This window comes from Cebus imitator, unplaced genomic scaffold, assembly GCF_001604975.1.
Source record: "Cebus imitator isolate Cc_AM_T3 unplaced genomic scaffold, Cebus_imitator-1.0 Scaffold181, whole genome shotgun sequence".
Lineage (NCBI taxonomy): Eukaryota > Metazoa > Chordata > Mammalia > Primates > Cebidae > Cebus > Cebus imitator.
Genome location: NW_016107496.1, coordinates 902091 through 916564, shown reverse-complemented (window position 1 = coordinate 916564; position 14474 = coordinate 902091). Strand labels below are relative to the sequence as shown.

At 50.3% G+C, this 14474-nt stretch overlaps 2 protein-coding genes across 9 annotated transcripts in view; both read left to right on the top strand.

Annotated features, from left to right (window-relative positions):
- Window positions 1–11755, top strand: part of KMT2D (lysine methyltransferase 2D) — a 42875-nt gene extending 31120 nt beyond the window's left edge. For 4 of the 8 annotated variants that reach the window (XM_017545716.2, XM_037744672.1, XM_017545717.2 and 1 more), the window contains exons 44-56: window positions 68–227; window positions 998–1073; window positions 1246–1421; window positions 1524–1654; window positions 2319–2451; window positions 2530–2657; window positions 3135–4275; window positions 5815–5951; window positions 6052–6182; window positions 7869–8154; window positions 8387–8460; window positions 8587–8695; window positions 8865–11755. In XM_017545716.2, the coding sequence (XP_017401205.2) occupies window positions 68–227; window positions 998–1073; window positions 1246–1421; window positions 1524–1654; window positions 2319–2451; window positions 2530–2657; window positions 3135–4275; window positions 5815–5951; window positions 6052–6182; window positions 7869–8154; window positions 8387–8460; window positions 8587–8695; window positions 8865–8957 (2775 nt within the window). In that variant the 3' untranslated portion in view covers window positions 8958–11755. Of the gene's footprint in view, window positions 1–67; window positions 228–997; window positions 1074–1245; window positions 1422–1523; window positions 1655–2318; window positions 2452–2529; window positions 2658–3134; window positions 4276–5814; window positions 5952–6051; window positions 6183–6652; window positions 6701–7868; window positions 8155–8386; window positions 8461–8586; window positions 8696–8864 lie in introns of all 8 variants that reach the window. The other 4 variants (XM_037744676.1, XM_037744673.1, XM_037744675.1 and 1 more) reach the window with 3 other exon arrangements.
- A 132-nt stretch (window positions 11756–11887) lies between these two features.
- The window catches only part of PRKAG1 (protein kinase AMP-activated non-catalytic subunit gamma 1), a 16366-nt gene continuing 13779 nt past the window's right edge, over window positions 11888–14474 (top strand). Inside the window, exon 1 of the mRNA XM_017545734.2 lies at window positions 11888–11996. Coding sequence (XP_017401223.1) covers window positions 11988–11996 — 9 coding nt within the window. The 5' untranslated portion in view covers window positions 11888–11987. The remainder of the gene's footprint in view (window positions 11997–14474) is intronic.

Sequence of the window (14474 nt, the reverse complement as noted above, 5' to 3'; positions counted from 1 at the left end):
GGACCAGGAGATTATATCAGTCTCCCTATGCCATCTTGCACACAACACCCCACCCCCCACCCCCCAGAATAACCTGAGTAATCCGCCGACACCACCCTCGTCGCTGCCCCCCACCCCACCCCCATCGGTGCAGCAGAAGATGGTGAATGGCGTCACCCCATCTGAAGAGCTGGGGGAGCACCCCAAGGATCCTGCCTCTGCCCGGGATACTGAAGGGGCACTGAGGGGTAAGTCAAGAGCAGACACCACCCCTGGTGCAGTTTGGTGGCTGGAGTCCAAGCCAGTTAGTGTCTGTACAGTTTAGAAATGAGTGGGTTGCGTGCTGTCCAGTGTGTTTACATGACAGGGCACCTGAGGTAGGAAGGGCCTCTTCAGGACTGATTTCTTAGAGGCCAGAATGGATATTTGGAATCTAGAGCAAAGGCAATAGGGGAGGTGGGTGGCAAGGAGCATCTTTATGAAGCTTTGTGTAGAAGGAACAGTCTTAGTGAGTATGGGTCTAGACTCTGATCCGGATTAGAATTCTGGTTGCTGCTTTTATTCAACTGTGTTACTGTATCCAAGTAACTTGATTGACTTGTGTGAGCCTCAGTTTCCTCACTGTAAAATGGATATTATAGTACTCACCTAATGGAGTTGTTAAATGACTTAACAAAGAGTGTATCTAAAGCCAACTGCCACCGGGCATGGTAGCTTATGCTTGTAATCCCAACACTTTGGGAGGCCAAGATAAAGGACTGCCTGAGGCCAGGAGTTCAAGACCAGCCTGGGCAATATAACAAGACCCCATCTCTACAAAAAAAATAATAAAGCCAGTGCCTGGCATGCAGGGCAGACTCAATAAATATAGCTTATCTGCCCCAAACTGGTAGGTGGGAGGACAGTTAAATCATGATAGATGAGATCTCATGCTAATTAGGCCTAAAATATTGGGGAGAAGGTACCATCAGCTCTGGCCACCCTCACCTGACTTTTCTTTTCCCTGCCCACCCCTCAGATACTACAGAGGTGAAGAGTCTAGACCTACTGGCTGCCTTGCCTACACCCCCTCACAATCAGACTGAGGATGTCAGGTAGAGGTGGGGCCGGAAATGGGGATGAGGAACGAGGGTGGGGGACAGGTTGCCTCATATTTCCGTTGGCCAGTGGCAGATTTCAAGTAAGGTGAAGACATCTGTTTATCTCTAGGTTTGGGAGGGGGAGTCTGCAGGGCTGTAACAACACATGTCTACTTTTGGTGTACAGGATGGAGAGTGATGAGGATAGCGATTCTCCTGACAGCATTGTGCCAGCTTCATCCCCTGAGAGCATTCTGGGGGAGGAGGCCCCTCGTTTCCCTCATCTGGGCTCAGGCCGGTGGGAGCAAGAGGACCGGGCTCTCTCCCCTGTCATCCCCCTCATTCCTCGGGCCAGCATCCCAGGTACATACTATTCTGGATGTGGGCCAGGCCCAGTTTACCTGGGTTGTCCAAAGCTGGGGGAGAGGCAGCCAAGTGTTACACAAATCCCTCTTTCTCATTCAGTCTTTCCAGATACCAAACCTTATGGGGCTCTCGACCTGGAGGTCCCTGGAAAGCTGCCTGCCACGACTTGGGAAAAGGGCAAAGGAAGTGAGGTGTCAGTCATGCTCACAGTCTCTGCTGCTGCAGCCAAGGTGTGTCCCAGGGGTACCTCAAGGCTGAGGGGAACCTGATCAGAGGGCAGTCCCTGGAATTTGTCTGGATAAGAAAGAATGTAGTTGTTCAAAAACACATACTGGGTACCTATTGTATGTGAAAGCCTGGACTAGAGGCTATGGGATTCGCGTAAATGAAGCGTGGTTCCTGCCCTCAAGGGGCTGATAGTCCCATGGTAAAGACAGACAAGTCAACAACTAAGGAGCACATGCGTGTGGAATGCCACAGATACTACATGACAGCGTTGCCGCAGTCACATTTGGTGGGACTCTGTCAGCTGTTTTGAAAATATTAATGGGCTTTTGTGGTCAAAGTAAGTTGGAAAACCCAGTTAAAATGACAATATGGGTTTCAGGTCCTTTAATTTGCTAACGTGTATCATGAGCCTCCAAGTCATGGATAGAACATGCATCATTTCCTAAACATAGTTGACGTAGTTCCCTTTTCATGGAGCTCCCATCAGTGTCCACAGCAGCTTGAGAAAGGCTGCTGTGAGGGAAGTGTGGGAAAAGAGCTGGGTGACGCAGGATAGAACTCCTCCCCTGGGAAGTGGGTTCTAGGTGTCCTTGTCCTCACCCAGCTGGTTGTAGAGCTCACCTCAGACACTTGGCTGACATGTCTCTCCCATCCCTTCCCTGGCAGAACCTGAATGGTGTGATGGTGGCAGTGGCAGAGCTGCTAAGCATGAAGATCCCTAATTCCTATGAGGTGCTGTTCCCAGAGAGCCCTGCCCGGGCAGGCACTGAGCCTAAGAAGGGGGAAGCTGAAGGTCCTGGTGAGTGTGGCAGGGAAGCCCTTTGGTACCTGAGAGGAATGATTCTGGTGGGAGGCTCTGATCCACTCCTTTCTGCAGGTGGGAAGGAAAAGGGTCTGGGAGGCAAGAGCCCAGACACTGGCCCTGATTGGCTGAAGCAGTTTGATGCAGTGTTGCCTGGCTATACCCTCAAGAGCCAACTAGACATCTTGAGCCTTTTCAAACAGGTAGGTCTGGGGGAGAAAAAGGGGTGCGTGTTAGAAAAAAGGGGCTGCCGGCCAGGTGTGGTGGCTCACATTTGTAATCCTAGTGCTTTGGGAGGCAAGGTGACTGAATCACTTGAGGCCAGGAGTTTGAGAACAGCCTGGCCAACGTGGTAAAACCCTGTCTCTACTAAATAAAAAAGCAAAAAATAGCCAGGTGTGATGGTGCATGCCTGTAATCCCAGCTACTCAAAAGGCTGAGGCACAAGAATCCCTTGAACCCAGGAGGCGGAGGTTGCAGTGAGCCAGATTGCACCACTGGATCCAGCCTGGGGAACAGAGCAAGACTCTGTCTCAAAAAAGAAAAAAGAAAAAGAAAAAAGGCGCTGTGTAGAGCAAAGAATGTGGAGGCCTTTTGGGAGGGTGAGATATGGGTGAGGGGAAGAAGGGAGCTAGTTAGATGAGGAGCTGGCACTAACGATACAGGGCACCCTCCTACAGGAGAGCCCCGCCCCAGAGCCACCCACTCAGCACAGCTATACCTACAATGTCTCCAATCTGGATGTGCGACAGCTCTCGGCCCCACCTCCTGAAGAACCCTCCCCGCCCCCTTCCCCCTTGGCACCCTCTCCTGCCAGTCCCCCTGCTGAACCCTTGGTTGAACTTCCCACTGAACCCTTGGCTGAGCCACCCGTCCCCTCACCTCTGCCACTGGCCTCATCCCCTGAATCAGCCCGGCCCAAGCCCCGTGCCCGGCCCCCTGAAGAAGGTGAAGATTCCCATACCCCTCACCTCAAGAAATGGAAAGGGGTGCGCTGGAAGCGGCTGCGGCTGCTGCTGACCATCCAGAAGGGCAATGTGCGGCAGGAGGATGAGCGGGAAGTGGCAGAGTTTATGGAGCAGCTCGGCACAGCCTTGAGACCTGACAAGGTACCTCGAGACATGCGTCGCTGCTGTTTCTGTCATGAGGAGGGTGACGGGGCCACTGATGGGCCTGCCCGCCTGCTGAACCTGGACCTGGACCTGTGGGTGCACCTCAACTGTGCCCTTTGGTCCACGGAGGTGTATGAGACCCAGGGCGGGGCACTGATGAATGTGGAGGTCGCCCTGCACCGAGGACTGCTAACCAAGTGCTCCCTGTGCCAGCGAACTGGTGCCACCAGCAGCTGCAATCGCATGCGTTGCCCCAATGTCTACCATTTTGCTTGTGCCATCCGTGCCAAGTGCATGTTCTTCAAGGACAAGACCATGCTGTGTCCAATGCATAAGATCAAGGGGCCCTGTGAGCAAGAGCTGAGCTCTTTTGCTGTCTTCCGACGGGTCTACATTGAGCGGGACGAGGTGAAGCAAATTGCCAGCATCATTCAGCGGGGAGAACGGCTGCACATGTTCCGTGTGGGAGGCCTTGTGTTCCACGCCATTGGACAGCTGCTCCCTCACCAGATGGCTGACTTTCATAGTGCCACTGCCCTCTATCCCGTTGGCTACGAGGCCACACGCATCTATTGGAGCCTCCGCACCAACAACCGTCGCTGTTGCTATCGCTGTTCTATTGGTGAGAACAACGGGCGGCCGGAGTTTGTAATCAAAGTCATCGAGCAGGGCCTGGAGGACCTGGTCTTCACTGACGCCTCTCCCCAGGGTGAGCACTGGGCCCTTGAAATGGATAATATGGAAGGGGGAATGTTTCTCCCAGGGTCACTGTTCCAGTGTCCATAAGAGGACCTATAGCCTCTTTGTGAGCCATCCTCCTTCCCCCAACTCAGGCAGGCAGGAGGTCTCTTGAAAATTCCCAGTGAAAGTGTTTCAACCTCTCTGTCACCCTAAATTCCCTTGTAGTTGAAAATATTTTGCTTGTCTAATCTCACATATTCTACTTCCCTTTTCTGTCCTCAGTGGAAAGAAAGGAAACAGTTCTGAGATTATGATCCGCTTGACCCAACCTAATCCTAACCGAGTTCCTTGTGGTTGTTTTTCCCTGGACAAAATCAAAATTATTTTGAGGCCTGGCGCAGTGGCTCACGCCTGTAATCTTAGCACTTTGGGAGGCCACGGTGGGCAGATTGCCTGAGCTCAGGAGTTTGAGACCAGCCTAGGCAACATGGTGAAACCCTGTCTCTACTAAAATACAAAAAAAATTAGCTGGTCGTGGCAACATGTGCCTGTAGTCCTAGCTACTTGAGGCTGAGGCAGAATCACTTGAACTGGGGAGGTGGAGATTGCAGTGAGCCAAGATCGCTCCACTGCACTCCAGCCTGGGCAACAGAGTGAGACTCCATCTCCAAAAAAAACAAAAACAAAAAACAATTATTTTGATTTTAGTTTTAGTGTTAATGATAAAATAACAGTAAGAGCAGGTCCCTTTTTTTGAGTGTGTACTATGTGCCACAAACTAAGCTAAGTGATTTGTATCGTTTATTTTGTTCCTACAACCCTATGAGATAAGTATTATACTATGATTATGGCCAGTTTATACATAAAAAAACTGAGTCTTAGATTTAAGTACAGTCATATTGCTTAATGACAGGGATACATTCTGAGAAATGCATTGTTAGGCGATTTTGTCATTGTGCGAACTTCATAGAGTGTACTTACACAAACCTAGATGGCGTAGCATACTACACACCTAGGCTCTGTGGTATAGCCCATTGCTCCTAGGCTACAAATCTGTACAGCATGTAACTGTACTGAATACTGTAGGCAGTTGTAACATATGGTAAGTATGTGCATCTAAACATAGAAAAGATACAGTAAAAATACAGTATTATAATCTTACCAGACCACTGTTGTGTATATGATCCCTCACTGAATGAAATGTTGTTAAGCTGCACATGACTATATTTGGCTCCAGGTCCCATGGCCAGTACCAGAACCTGAACCCAAGTTTTTCCAACTCCAAATCATGCCTGCTCTTTCACTAGGGACCTTCCATAGCCTATGATGGGTTGCCTGGGTCTTGAGTTTGTGTCTCAAGGCTCTGTGATGACTCCCTAGAGTTGGAAGCCTCCTGCTTAAGAGATAGTGGGACTAGGAGGCCAAGAGAGGATCCAGAAGATCCACACACCTTCATGACAGGGAGGCATGAAGGCCACAGAAAACAACTGCAGTTCTAGATTGGGCTTAGGGACTGGAGGTCAGTAAGAAGTTGCCTCTGAGGGCTGCTCTCTTACTTGTTTCTTAGCCGTGTGGAATCGCATCATTGAGCCTGTGGCTGCCATGAGAAAAGAGGCTGACATGCTGCGACTCTTCCCTGAGTATCTGAAGGGCGAGGAGCTCTTTGGGCTGACAGTGCATGCCGTGCTTCGCATAGCTGAATCAGTAAGAAGGGGCCGGGGGCTGGGGGGCTCAGTGGGCACTGAGAACGTTGGCCTAACCCCAAAAGACCTCAGGCTAAGGTGAGTACAATCTGTGCCCACAGCTGCCCGGGGTGGAGAGCTGTCAAAATTATTTATTCCGCTATGGGCGCCACCCCCTGATGGAGCTGCCACTCATGATCAACCCCACTGGCTGTGCCCGATCAGAGCCTAAAATCCTCACACACTACAAACGGTGAGCTTGTGATGCTGGAGCCAAGGGATATGGGTGTGGGTATTGATAGGGATCCTCTGGTCCCATTATGAGGGTTTAGGATGCAAATCAGAGTTCCCATGGAGAAACTGGGGAATCACTCTTAGACCTCCTAATCAGAGGGCACACAGTTATTAGTAGGGTATCCTTTTCCTCCTCTCCCAACCTGCTCAGCTGCACTTGGGATATAGGACAGAATGATCTTGGGCACCTTGGGGAGGTAATGGGTAAACAGTGGTGACATTTTATGAAATATATAAGGGACCTGGTCACCTCGTTCCTATTTTACTTCCAGGGTAGGGCCTGTGATTCTCCCAAACCTCAGATACCCCATGAGTGCTAGGGTTACCTTCCCTTCCCCATGAATGTTGGTGTCAAAAATAAATAGAGATATAATAGAAAAATAATAAAACCTTACATTTGTATAGCACTTTATACTTTTTTTTTCAAAGCGTTTTCACATCCATTATCTCATTTGATCCTCACAACAACCTTATGAGGTAGGTAGGGCAGGTGGTATGACCCCCATTTTACAGCTGAGAAAACTGAAACCCAGAAAGATTGAGTGACTAGGCAAATGTCACACAGCTGGGACCAGACCCTTACCTCTTCACTGTGGGGCCTTGTTCTTTCTGTGTACCAGGGATCTTGGTCCCTGGGTAGAGGGAGGCAGAATCTGTGGTAGCAGGGCTTTCTTGAAGGCCTTTGATGGCTCCTAGGCTGTCGTAGATTGTCAGACTATCACTAGTCAGCCTTGTCCTTGATGCCCTGCAATGGTGGTTTTCAAACTGTGTGTGCATGTGTTCCCAAAAGTCCTGGAACACGTAAACTGATGGGTAGAACTTGGCCTTCCCATGCATAGCTCTCCTTTTCCCAAATTGGATTAAACTAGAAGAGCTCCATTGTCATCTAGTGTACGTATTGGAGTTCCAATCAACATTTTGTTAAAGAAAAAAGTAAAGATTTCTGCTAAATAAAAAAAGAACCAGAAACATTTGAAAACCACTTCTCTGGGATGGTCAAGAATTTGGCTGATGCCCTAGGGTGGTAAAAGGTGTCCTGCCAGGCAGCAGTCATTCCCCTGCACTGAGCCATCTGCACAGAGCCCATGTTATGTCAGAGAAGGGGACAGTCTGAAGAAAGGATACCACCTTTTAGGCTGTGAGTTTACAGCCAGTTTTAATTCAAATCTAGCCCAGCATGGTACAACTCCCATTTTCAGGGCTTCCAATATGTGTAGGAGGAAGGATTCAGACTTTCAAGCAAACCATCAGCTTAAATTCTAGGCCAAGGGCTGCCTGGGGAAGACCTCCCAGAGGAGCATGGCCTTGAGAATGGTTTGGCAGGAGAGTGGTAGGAAGTGGGAGATGGGAGAGCAGGCTCAGTGTAGGGGAATTGGTGCCCCCCGCTTCCTCCACTCCCTACCCCTCACACTGGGCTCTCTGTGCCACCCAGGATGTCAGAAGAGTCCCTGTAGCTAGTTGCTTCCTCACCAGAGCTGAGACCCAGTTGCCTCTATTTCTTTCCCAAGGCAGTACTTCCAGTGCTTGCCAGCAGCACATGCCCCTAACCCGTGTGTTGCACAACCCAGGAGGAGGTGGAGGAAGTGGGTGGTGTGTGCTTGGTCTGAAGGAGAGCTGTCTTGTCATGGATTGTATCACCTCCCAGGCCCCATACCCTGAACAGCACCAGCATGTCTAAGGCATATCAGAGCACCTTCACAGGCGAGACCAACACCCCGTACAGCAAGCAGTTTGTGCACTCCAAGTCATCTCAGTACCGGCGGCTGCGAACCGAATGGAAGAACAACGTGTACCTGGCTCGCTCTCGTATCCAGGGCCTGGGGCTCTATGCAGCCAAGGACCTAGAAAAGCACACAATGGTTATCGAGTACATTGGCACCATCATTCGGAACGAGGTGGCCAACCGGCGGGAGAAAATCTATGAGGAGCAGGTATGAACTGGCAGAGGGGCCATTGTGTATAGCCTGCACTCAGCCAAGGAGCAAGGGGCAGGATTGGTCCCAGGAGAGCAGGAGGAAGGCTGTGGTGGGGAGAAGGGAAAGGCAGGAGAAATGAAGAACATGAAAGAGAAGCCCACTGCCTGAGTCTCCCACCTGATCCCACAGCCACCGCTGCCACCTTCTGATGCTCTTGTCCCTTCTTCTGCAACCTCTGCCTTTCTAGAATCGAGGCATCTACATGTTCCGAATAAACAATGAACATGTGATTGATGCTACGTTGACCGGCGGCCCTGCCAGGTGAGCGATGATGAGGAAGGAGGGATTTAGTGGTCCCTGAGAGTGGCACTCGGGGGTAAACCAACAAAGAATCAAAATTGTCCCAACTTAGCTGCCTGACATTCCTGACTCTCTCCCACTGCCCAGGTACATTAACCATTCCTGTGCCCCTAACTGTGTGGCTGAAGTTGTGACATTTGACAAAGAGGACAAAATCATCATCATCTCCAGCCGGCGAATCCCCAAAGGAGAGGAGGTGAGAGGAAGTAACCTGAGTGAGTGACAAAGCAGCTCCTCCTCCTTTCACCCCTTCTCTGCCATTCTCTAAATGTGGGTTCCTAGGCTGTGCCCCTCAGATCCTATCTTCTCTGCCCTCCCCTCTCCAGTGTGGGACTAGCATTGATTCTGCCCTCTTCTCTTTTCAGCTAACCTATGACTATCAGTTTGATTTTGAGGACGATCAGCACAAGATCCCCTGCCACTGTGGAGCCTGGAATTGTCGGAAATGGATGAACTAAGAAGCTTTGAGGCTACCAGGCAGGGGAGTCCCCCTACCCCCAACCTCTTCCCTGAAAGGGATAAGGGGGAAGAGAGGTAGCAGCCAGAGCCAGGACCCAGGGCTGGGGCTGCCGGCTGACCGGAGCCCCTGGAGCAGGAGGCTGGGGCAGAGGGCCCTAGGCCAAGCCCACCCTGGGCACCAGGGACAACCCTCTTCCCCACCACCGGCCCTCAGGCTGGCATCTCTGCCCCCAGCTCCAGGAGGGGCCAGACAGAAGCAGCCATTGGGCATCTCAGGTTTGAGGGGGATATGGGCCGGGAACTACCCAGAAGCATCTGGGAGGCAGCAGGGTGGGGGAAGAGGATGTGTGGCCGGGCCTCACAGCCCTGCTGCTCCCACTGACCTCTCTGGCCCAACTCAAGGCTGCAAAGAGACTTGACTAAGCTTGACAATCCCAAAGGCCGGGTCCCACACCTGGCCCTGCCTGCCGGGTCCTGCCCCCACCCTCACCCCCAGACCCTTCCCTCTTGATCTGTCTCTGTTTCCCTCTTTTCCTCTGTGTTTCTGTCTCTCTATGGGTTGTGTTTCCTTGTTTTCCACTCTGACAAATGCAACATGAACGGGAAAGAGGCGCGCAGCTGCCTAGGAGGGCAAGCTGGGCAAGCCGGGCAAGGAGACCCCGCACCCACACCTACCTCATTTAAGTGTTGGATTTTTTGCTGTTTTGAAATGTGAGACCCTCTCCAAGCCCCCTACTGCCCCAGCCCTCTCCCCCACCTCACTGCCCTCTTCTGAGTGGGTGGAAGCGGGATAGGAGGAGGAAGAAAAACAACAACAAAAAATCCATCTTTGTTTTTAATTATGGGCATGGGATGGTGGTTGAGGCAAATGATGATGAAGATTGGGGATGACTGGCCCCTAGTTGCTCTAGGACTTCCTTCTCCATCTGGACATGGGGGCAGGAGGGGCTAAACCTAGGACCAGGATATCTCCCTCCTGTTTTCCCCAACCCCATCATGAGCCCGTTTGCCCTCCAGCCCCTGGATGGGTTGGGTGGGGGGTAGGGTGAGGGCTATCCCTGAGTGGCATGCCCATACCTAGTGAGGCAGGGTGTGGCCCGGAGCTCCCACTTTCCCTTAGTCACCAAACTGCTGCTGGTCTGGTGGGAAGGGGTGGTGATGTGGGGGTGGGGGAGCTTAGTGTCAGCGCGGGGAGGGTGGGGGGTATTTATCTATTTATACATGGGATTGTACATAGTCTTGTGGGGCATGGGGGAGCCGGCTGGAGGTGAGAACCCTCCCCTCTCCCCCCACCCCCGGGGAGAGCAAATGTAAAACTACTAATTTTTGTGCTTTATATATTCTATATAAATATATCTATTTTCTTTTTACAAAACCAGTTTATAAATGGTAGGGGGGCGTGGGGCGGACACATGGAGCTCCCCTTGTGGGGGGGCCCACTCCATTACCCAACCTACCGCCCTTTTCCTCACCCCCCCCACCCCACTCCCCACCCCCTGGCTGTGACTGCTGTAAGATGGGGGTATAGAGGCTGGGCGATTCCCACCCCCTGTTGTATAGTTGGACTATGTTATAACGCACAAAAGAGAGCTGACCCCAGGGGGAGCCAGAGGGTGATGGGTTCCCTGCCTCCCTTTCCTTCCCCTTTCTGCCCAAGCTAGTGCTGCAGTTGAACCTCTTCCTGCGGGTGGGGGTAGGTAAGGGGTGGGTGAGGCCCCAAACCCCTCTGTGGTAGGGAACCATGGGGATGAAGATGAAGCTTATATGCAGTTATCTTCTAGGGGCTGTGGGCAAAGGGCATTTTGTAATTACTATTTTCAAGAATCAAATGTCTGGAGTGTAGGGGTGGGCTTGGTGGTGGTGGTGGACGGGCGGGCCTGCTGGAGGGGGAGCTTGGTCGCTGTTGTGATTTTAGGTTTGTTTTTGTTTTGTTTTGAATTTGGGGGGTTGTGGATTGTTGGGGGTAGGGAGATTTTTTTATTTAAGCTGCTTCCTCAACTGTTTCAAGCTGCAAATGTTTAAGAGAATAACACCCCCCACTCCCACAGGAACCGCTGTAATTAAATCAGACAGTAGGGAGACTGGGCTGCTCCCCTCAAAGCCACAGCCCTTGGATGTTCCTTTTCCGAGAGCAGAAGGTCTAGGCTACAGGGATGGGGAGATTGGCTCCTGTGAGTCAGGCTCTGTTTGGGGCTTGGGCCCTGGGATTGGGAAAAGGGGATGGGGCAGACTTTGTAAGCATATGCTAGGTATCCGATAGTCCTGTAGAATTTAGTGAAGAAACCTTATACAGTTTTTAATTTTTATATAAACTATAACTCAGACCCAAGCTACAAGGTTGGAATTTTGGTTGTCGGTTTTTTTTAAGTACCCTGCCTGTATAATTGCATCAAAATCCTCCACCCCCCATGTTTGTATTTTGGGTTGGTTTACACTCGCACATACTCAATTTTCAGTTTTCCCCTTTACAGTCTTCTCCCCTCACCTCCAGGACCCTCCCCCCTTTTTAAAAAATAAATCGCTGACAAGTGTGAATCCCGTGAAAACTTTATTTTGTGTTGTGTGTATCCTGTACAGCAAGGTTGGTCCTTCGTAACAACGGATGAAATGGTTCCCTTTTTTAAAGCGCCCTCTCTCCCTCCACCCTCAGCGCCCCTGTCCTTGGCATGTTTTGTATCAGCGATCATTCTGAACTGTACATAATTTATGTTGCGAGAGGCAAAGGGCAAGTTTTGGATTTTGCTTCTTCCGAGTTTGTTTTTAAACAACAAATAAAAAAAGAACATTTTAAATACAAGCGACTCCGTCCCGTGACCCTTGCCATCAGCGGGATCCGTGCGGTCTGCGAGGAGCGGGGGAGGGCGGTTACCGAGGCCCGCCACCGCCGGAAGGGTGGGTTCTCCGTCTTCCGCCCTAGTCTGGCGACTGCCGTGACGTGGGCGGATGTGGCGTTGCCGCACCGGATGTGGGGCGGGGCCTGCCCCAAGAGAGCTTCCTAAAGCGAGAGAACCAAGCCGGCGAGTCTTGCAATGGAGACGGTGAGGAGTGCCGGAGGGCGGTCGGGGGCGCTGTGGAGCCTAAGACCCCCGTTAGGATACCGGGAGGGCCGGGCAGGGGCTGGCGCTGGTGTCTAGCAAACAAGAAGCAGCCGGGTGTCTGCCCTATCCCGTGACCCTGTCCCTCCACTTCTTCGCTGGGCGCATATCCTAGGACTGGGCCGCGCCCCCGCCGCCTTTCCTTACGCGGTACCCTTAGCCCGAGCAGGCAGTGACTCCTGGCTCCCTCCTTGGAGCGAGCCCACGTATGCCATGGCAATCTCGGTCCTCCTTTCCTCTTAGCACCTCAAGCCCTTTCAGAGGTTTGCTTGAGAGGGCAGGGCTGTGTTCCAGCTTTGCTGGGTGAGGCAGGGGACGTCCAGAGGGATCTCCGCTTGCAGGTAGCTACTGGACCTCGGTGGTCTGACTGTGATCCCTGTAATCCCTGGCAGGAGGACATCTGAAGATCTTTGTAATGCATCCAGTGAAGTCACATTTCCTTAATAAGACCGAGAGTTGGGGTTTGCTTGAAAGAGGAAATCTTGCAGTGTTAGAGGCCACTGTGTCCCTTGGACAAGTTTAGGTCATGACCCGGTCTGCGACTCTAAGCGGGAGTTTTGGCATACCTTATTCTTGGCGAGCAGGCATTGACCAATTGTGGCAGGGCCCTGTCACCCTCCCACAGATGCTGCGGGTCGCCTGCTACATGTTTGCACCCACCCTCACTCTCAGGAGTCTTTTTCTAGCGCTCTGTAACTCCTCCCATACACTTCCCTCTCCACAGTTTTTAACCATGTGTCTTCTTTGAGACAGAGTAACTGTTTCCATGTTGGTTTTTATTATCAGCTACTGTAGTTATGAAAGGACTGCAGGTTTACTTTCGTAACTAATTCATAAGTGATTCATAAGAGTTATTCTGGGACATGCCCAGAGTAATTCTTTGCCACACCCTTTCCCTGCCTACAGAGAGGTTGTTTCTTTCAGGTTTTCAAACAGAAAACCGACCGAAGTAGTAAAATGATTCGTAGTTGGTCTCCCAGGCAAGGGAGCCAGTTCTGACTAATTAAGATAATCTTGAACAAAAATAAGGAGTCTAATTTCATTAAATTTAAAATAACATAGTCTACCTACTTATAAATGTATTATGGTTTACAAAGCATTTTTATATAGATTTTCTAATTTAGCCTTCACATTTTATGTAGTGGATTAGGTTCTGGGATGGAAATTAAAAAGAAGAAAAAGAAAACTTGGCCAGGTGTGGTGGCTCACGCCTGTAATCCCAGTACTTTGGGATGCCAAGGCAAATGGATTGCTTGAGCTCAGGAGTTCTACACCAGTGATGAAACTCTGTCTGGAAAAAAAACAAAAATGCAAAAATTACCCAGGCATGGTGGTGGTGGTGGTGTGTGCCTGTAGTCCCAGCTATTTGGGAGGCTGAGGTGGGAGGATCGCTTGATCCAGGGAGGTGGAGGCTGCAGTGAGTTGAGATCATGCCACTGCACTCCAGCCTTCCAGCCTGAGTGACACAGTGAGACCTTGTCTCCAAAAAAAAAAAAAACAACTTTTGAAAATGCTCAGCCTGAGGGCAGCCAGCAATAGCTGTTATTTAAAGATAGACTATAATAAATGCTGTCATCAATATGCAGACAAAGGACTGTGACAGCATAGTTGAGAGAAAAATTACTTTGGACCTGGGAGAGGGCACTGCAAATTGAGAGAACAGTATGAGCAAGGGCACTGAAATTGGGGTATGTAGAGAATTGGGAGTGAACCAGTGGTTTGATGTTGCTGGGTTTGGATTTTGGTCATAGTGGGAGAAAAGACTGGAAAAGAAGACTAAGATCAGGTTGAAAGTATTACATACCATGCTAAAATTGAACTTTGTTTTATAATAGGGGACCTATAGAAGATTTATGAGCAAGTCAGTGAATGTCCTTTAAGAATGTTCATAGCAGCTTTCTGTACATGGACTGAGCTACTTCAGAAAGTAGAAAGTAAAGTTTCTTGTTACTGGAGATGAAAGTAACCTTCCAAACCTGAGATGCTTTGGTGAGCAAACTTGGTGAAAACGTGAAAGATAAAGTGAAGAACAGATAGTTTTGGGGCAAGGACACCAGTTTAAACAGTGTTGCAGAAGTGAGAGATAAAAGCCTAAATTAAGGCTGTGAAATTGGCAATGAGAGAGATGGATCTGAGGTATTTCTAATATACCAGCTTAGTTGATACATGTTAAGAAGACAGCTATGCAAAACATAGATGGGAACCACACAGAATAATAGGATTAGAGGGACAAATGTTTCGTATGGAAGCATTTGAGTAGTCTCTGTGATATCTGTGGTTATCAAACAAATAATTGCAAATGTAGATCAGAGGTTTGGAAGAAATTGTGAGTCTGTTTGTCAGATATAGACTGTGTCTCTGTAATATTTTGTACTTACATGGTACAGTGGTAATTTCTCTGGTCCCCTGTGTTATTCTAAG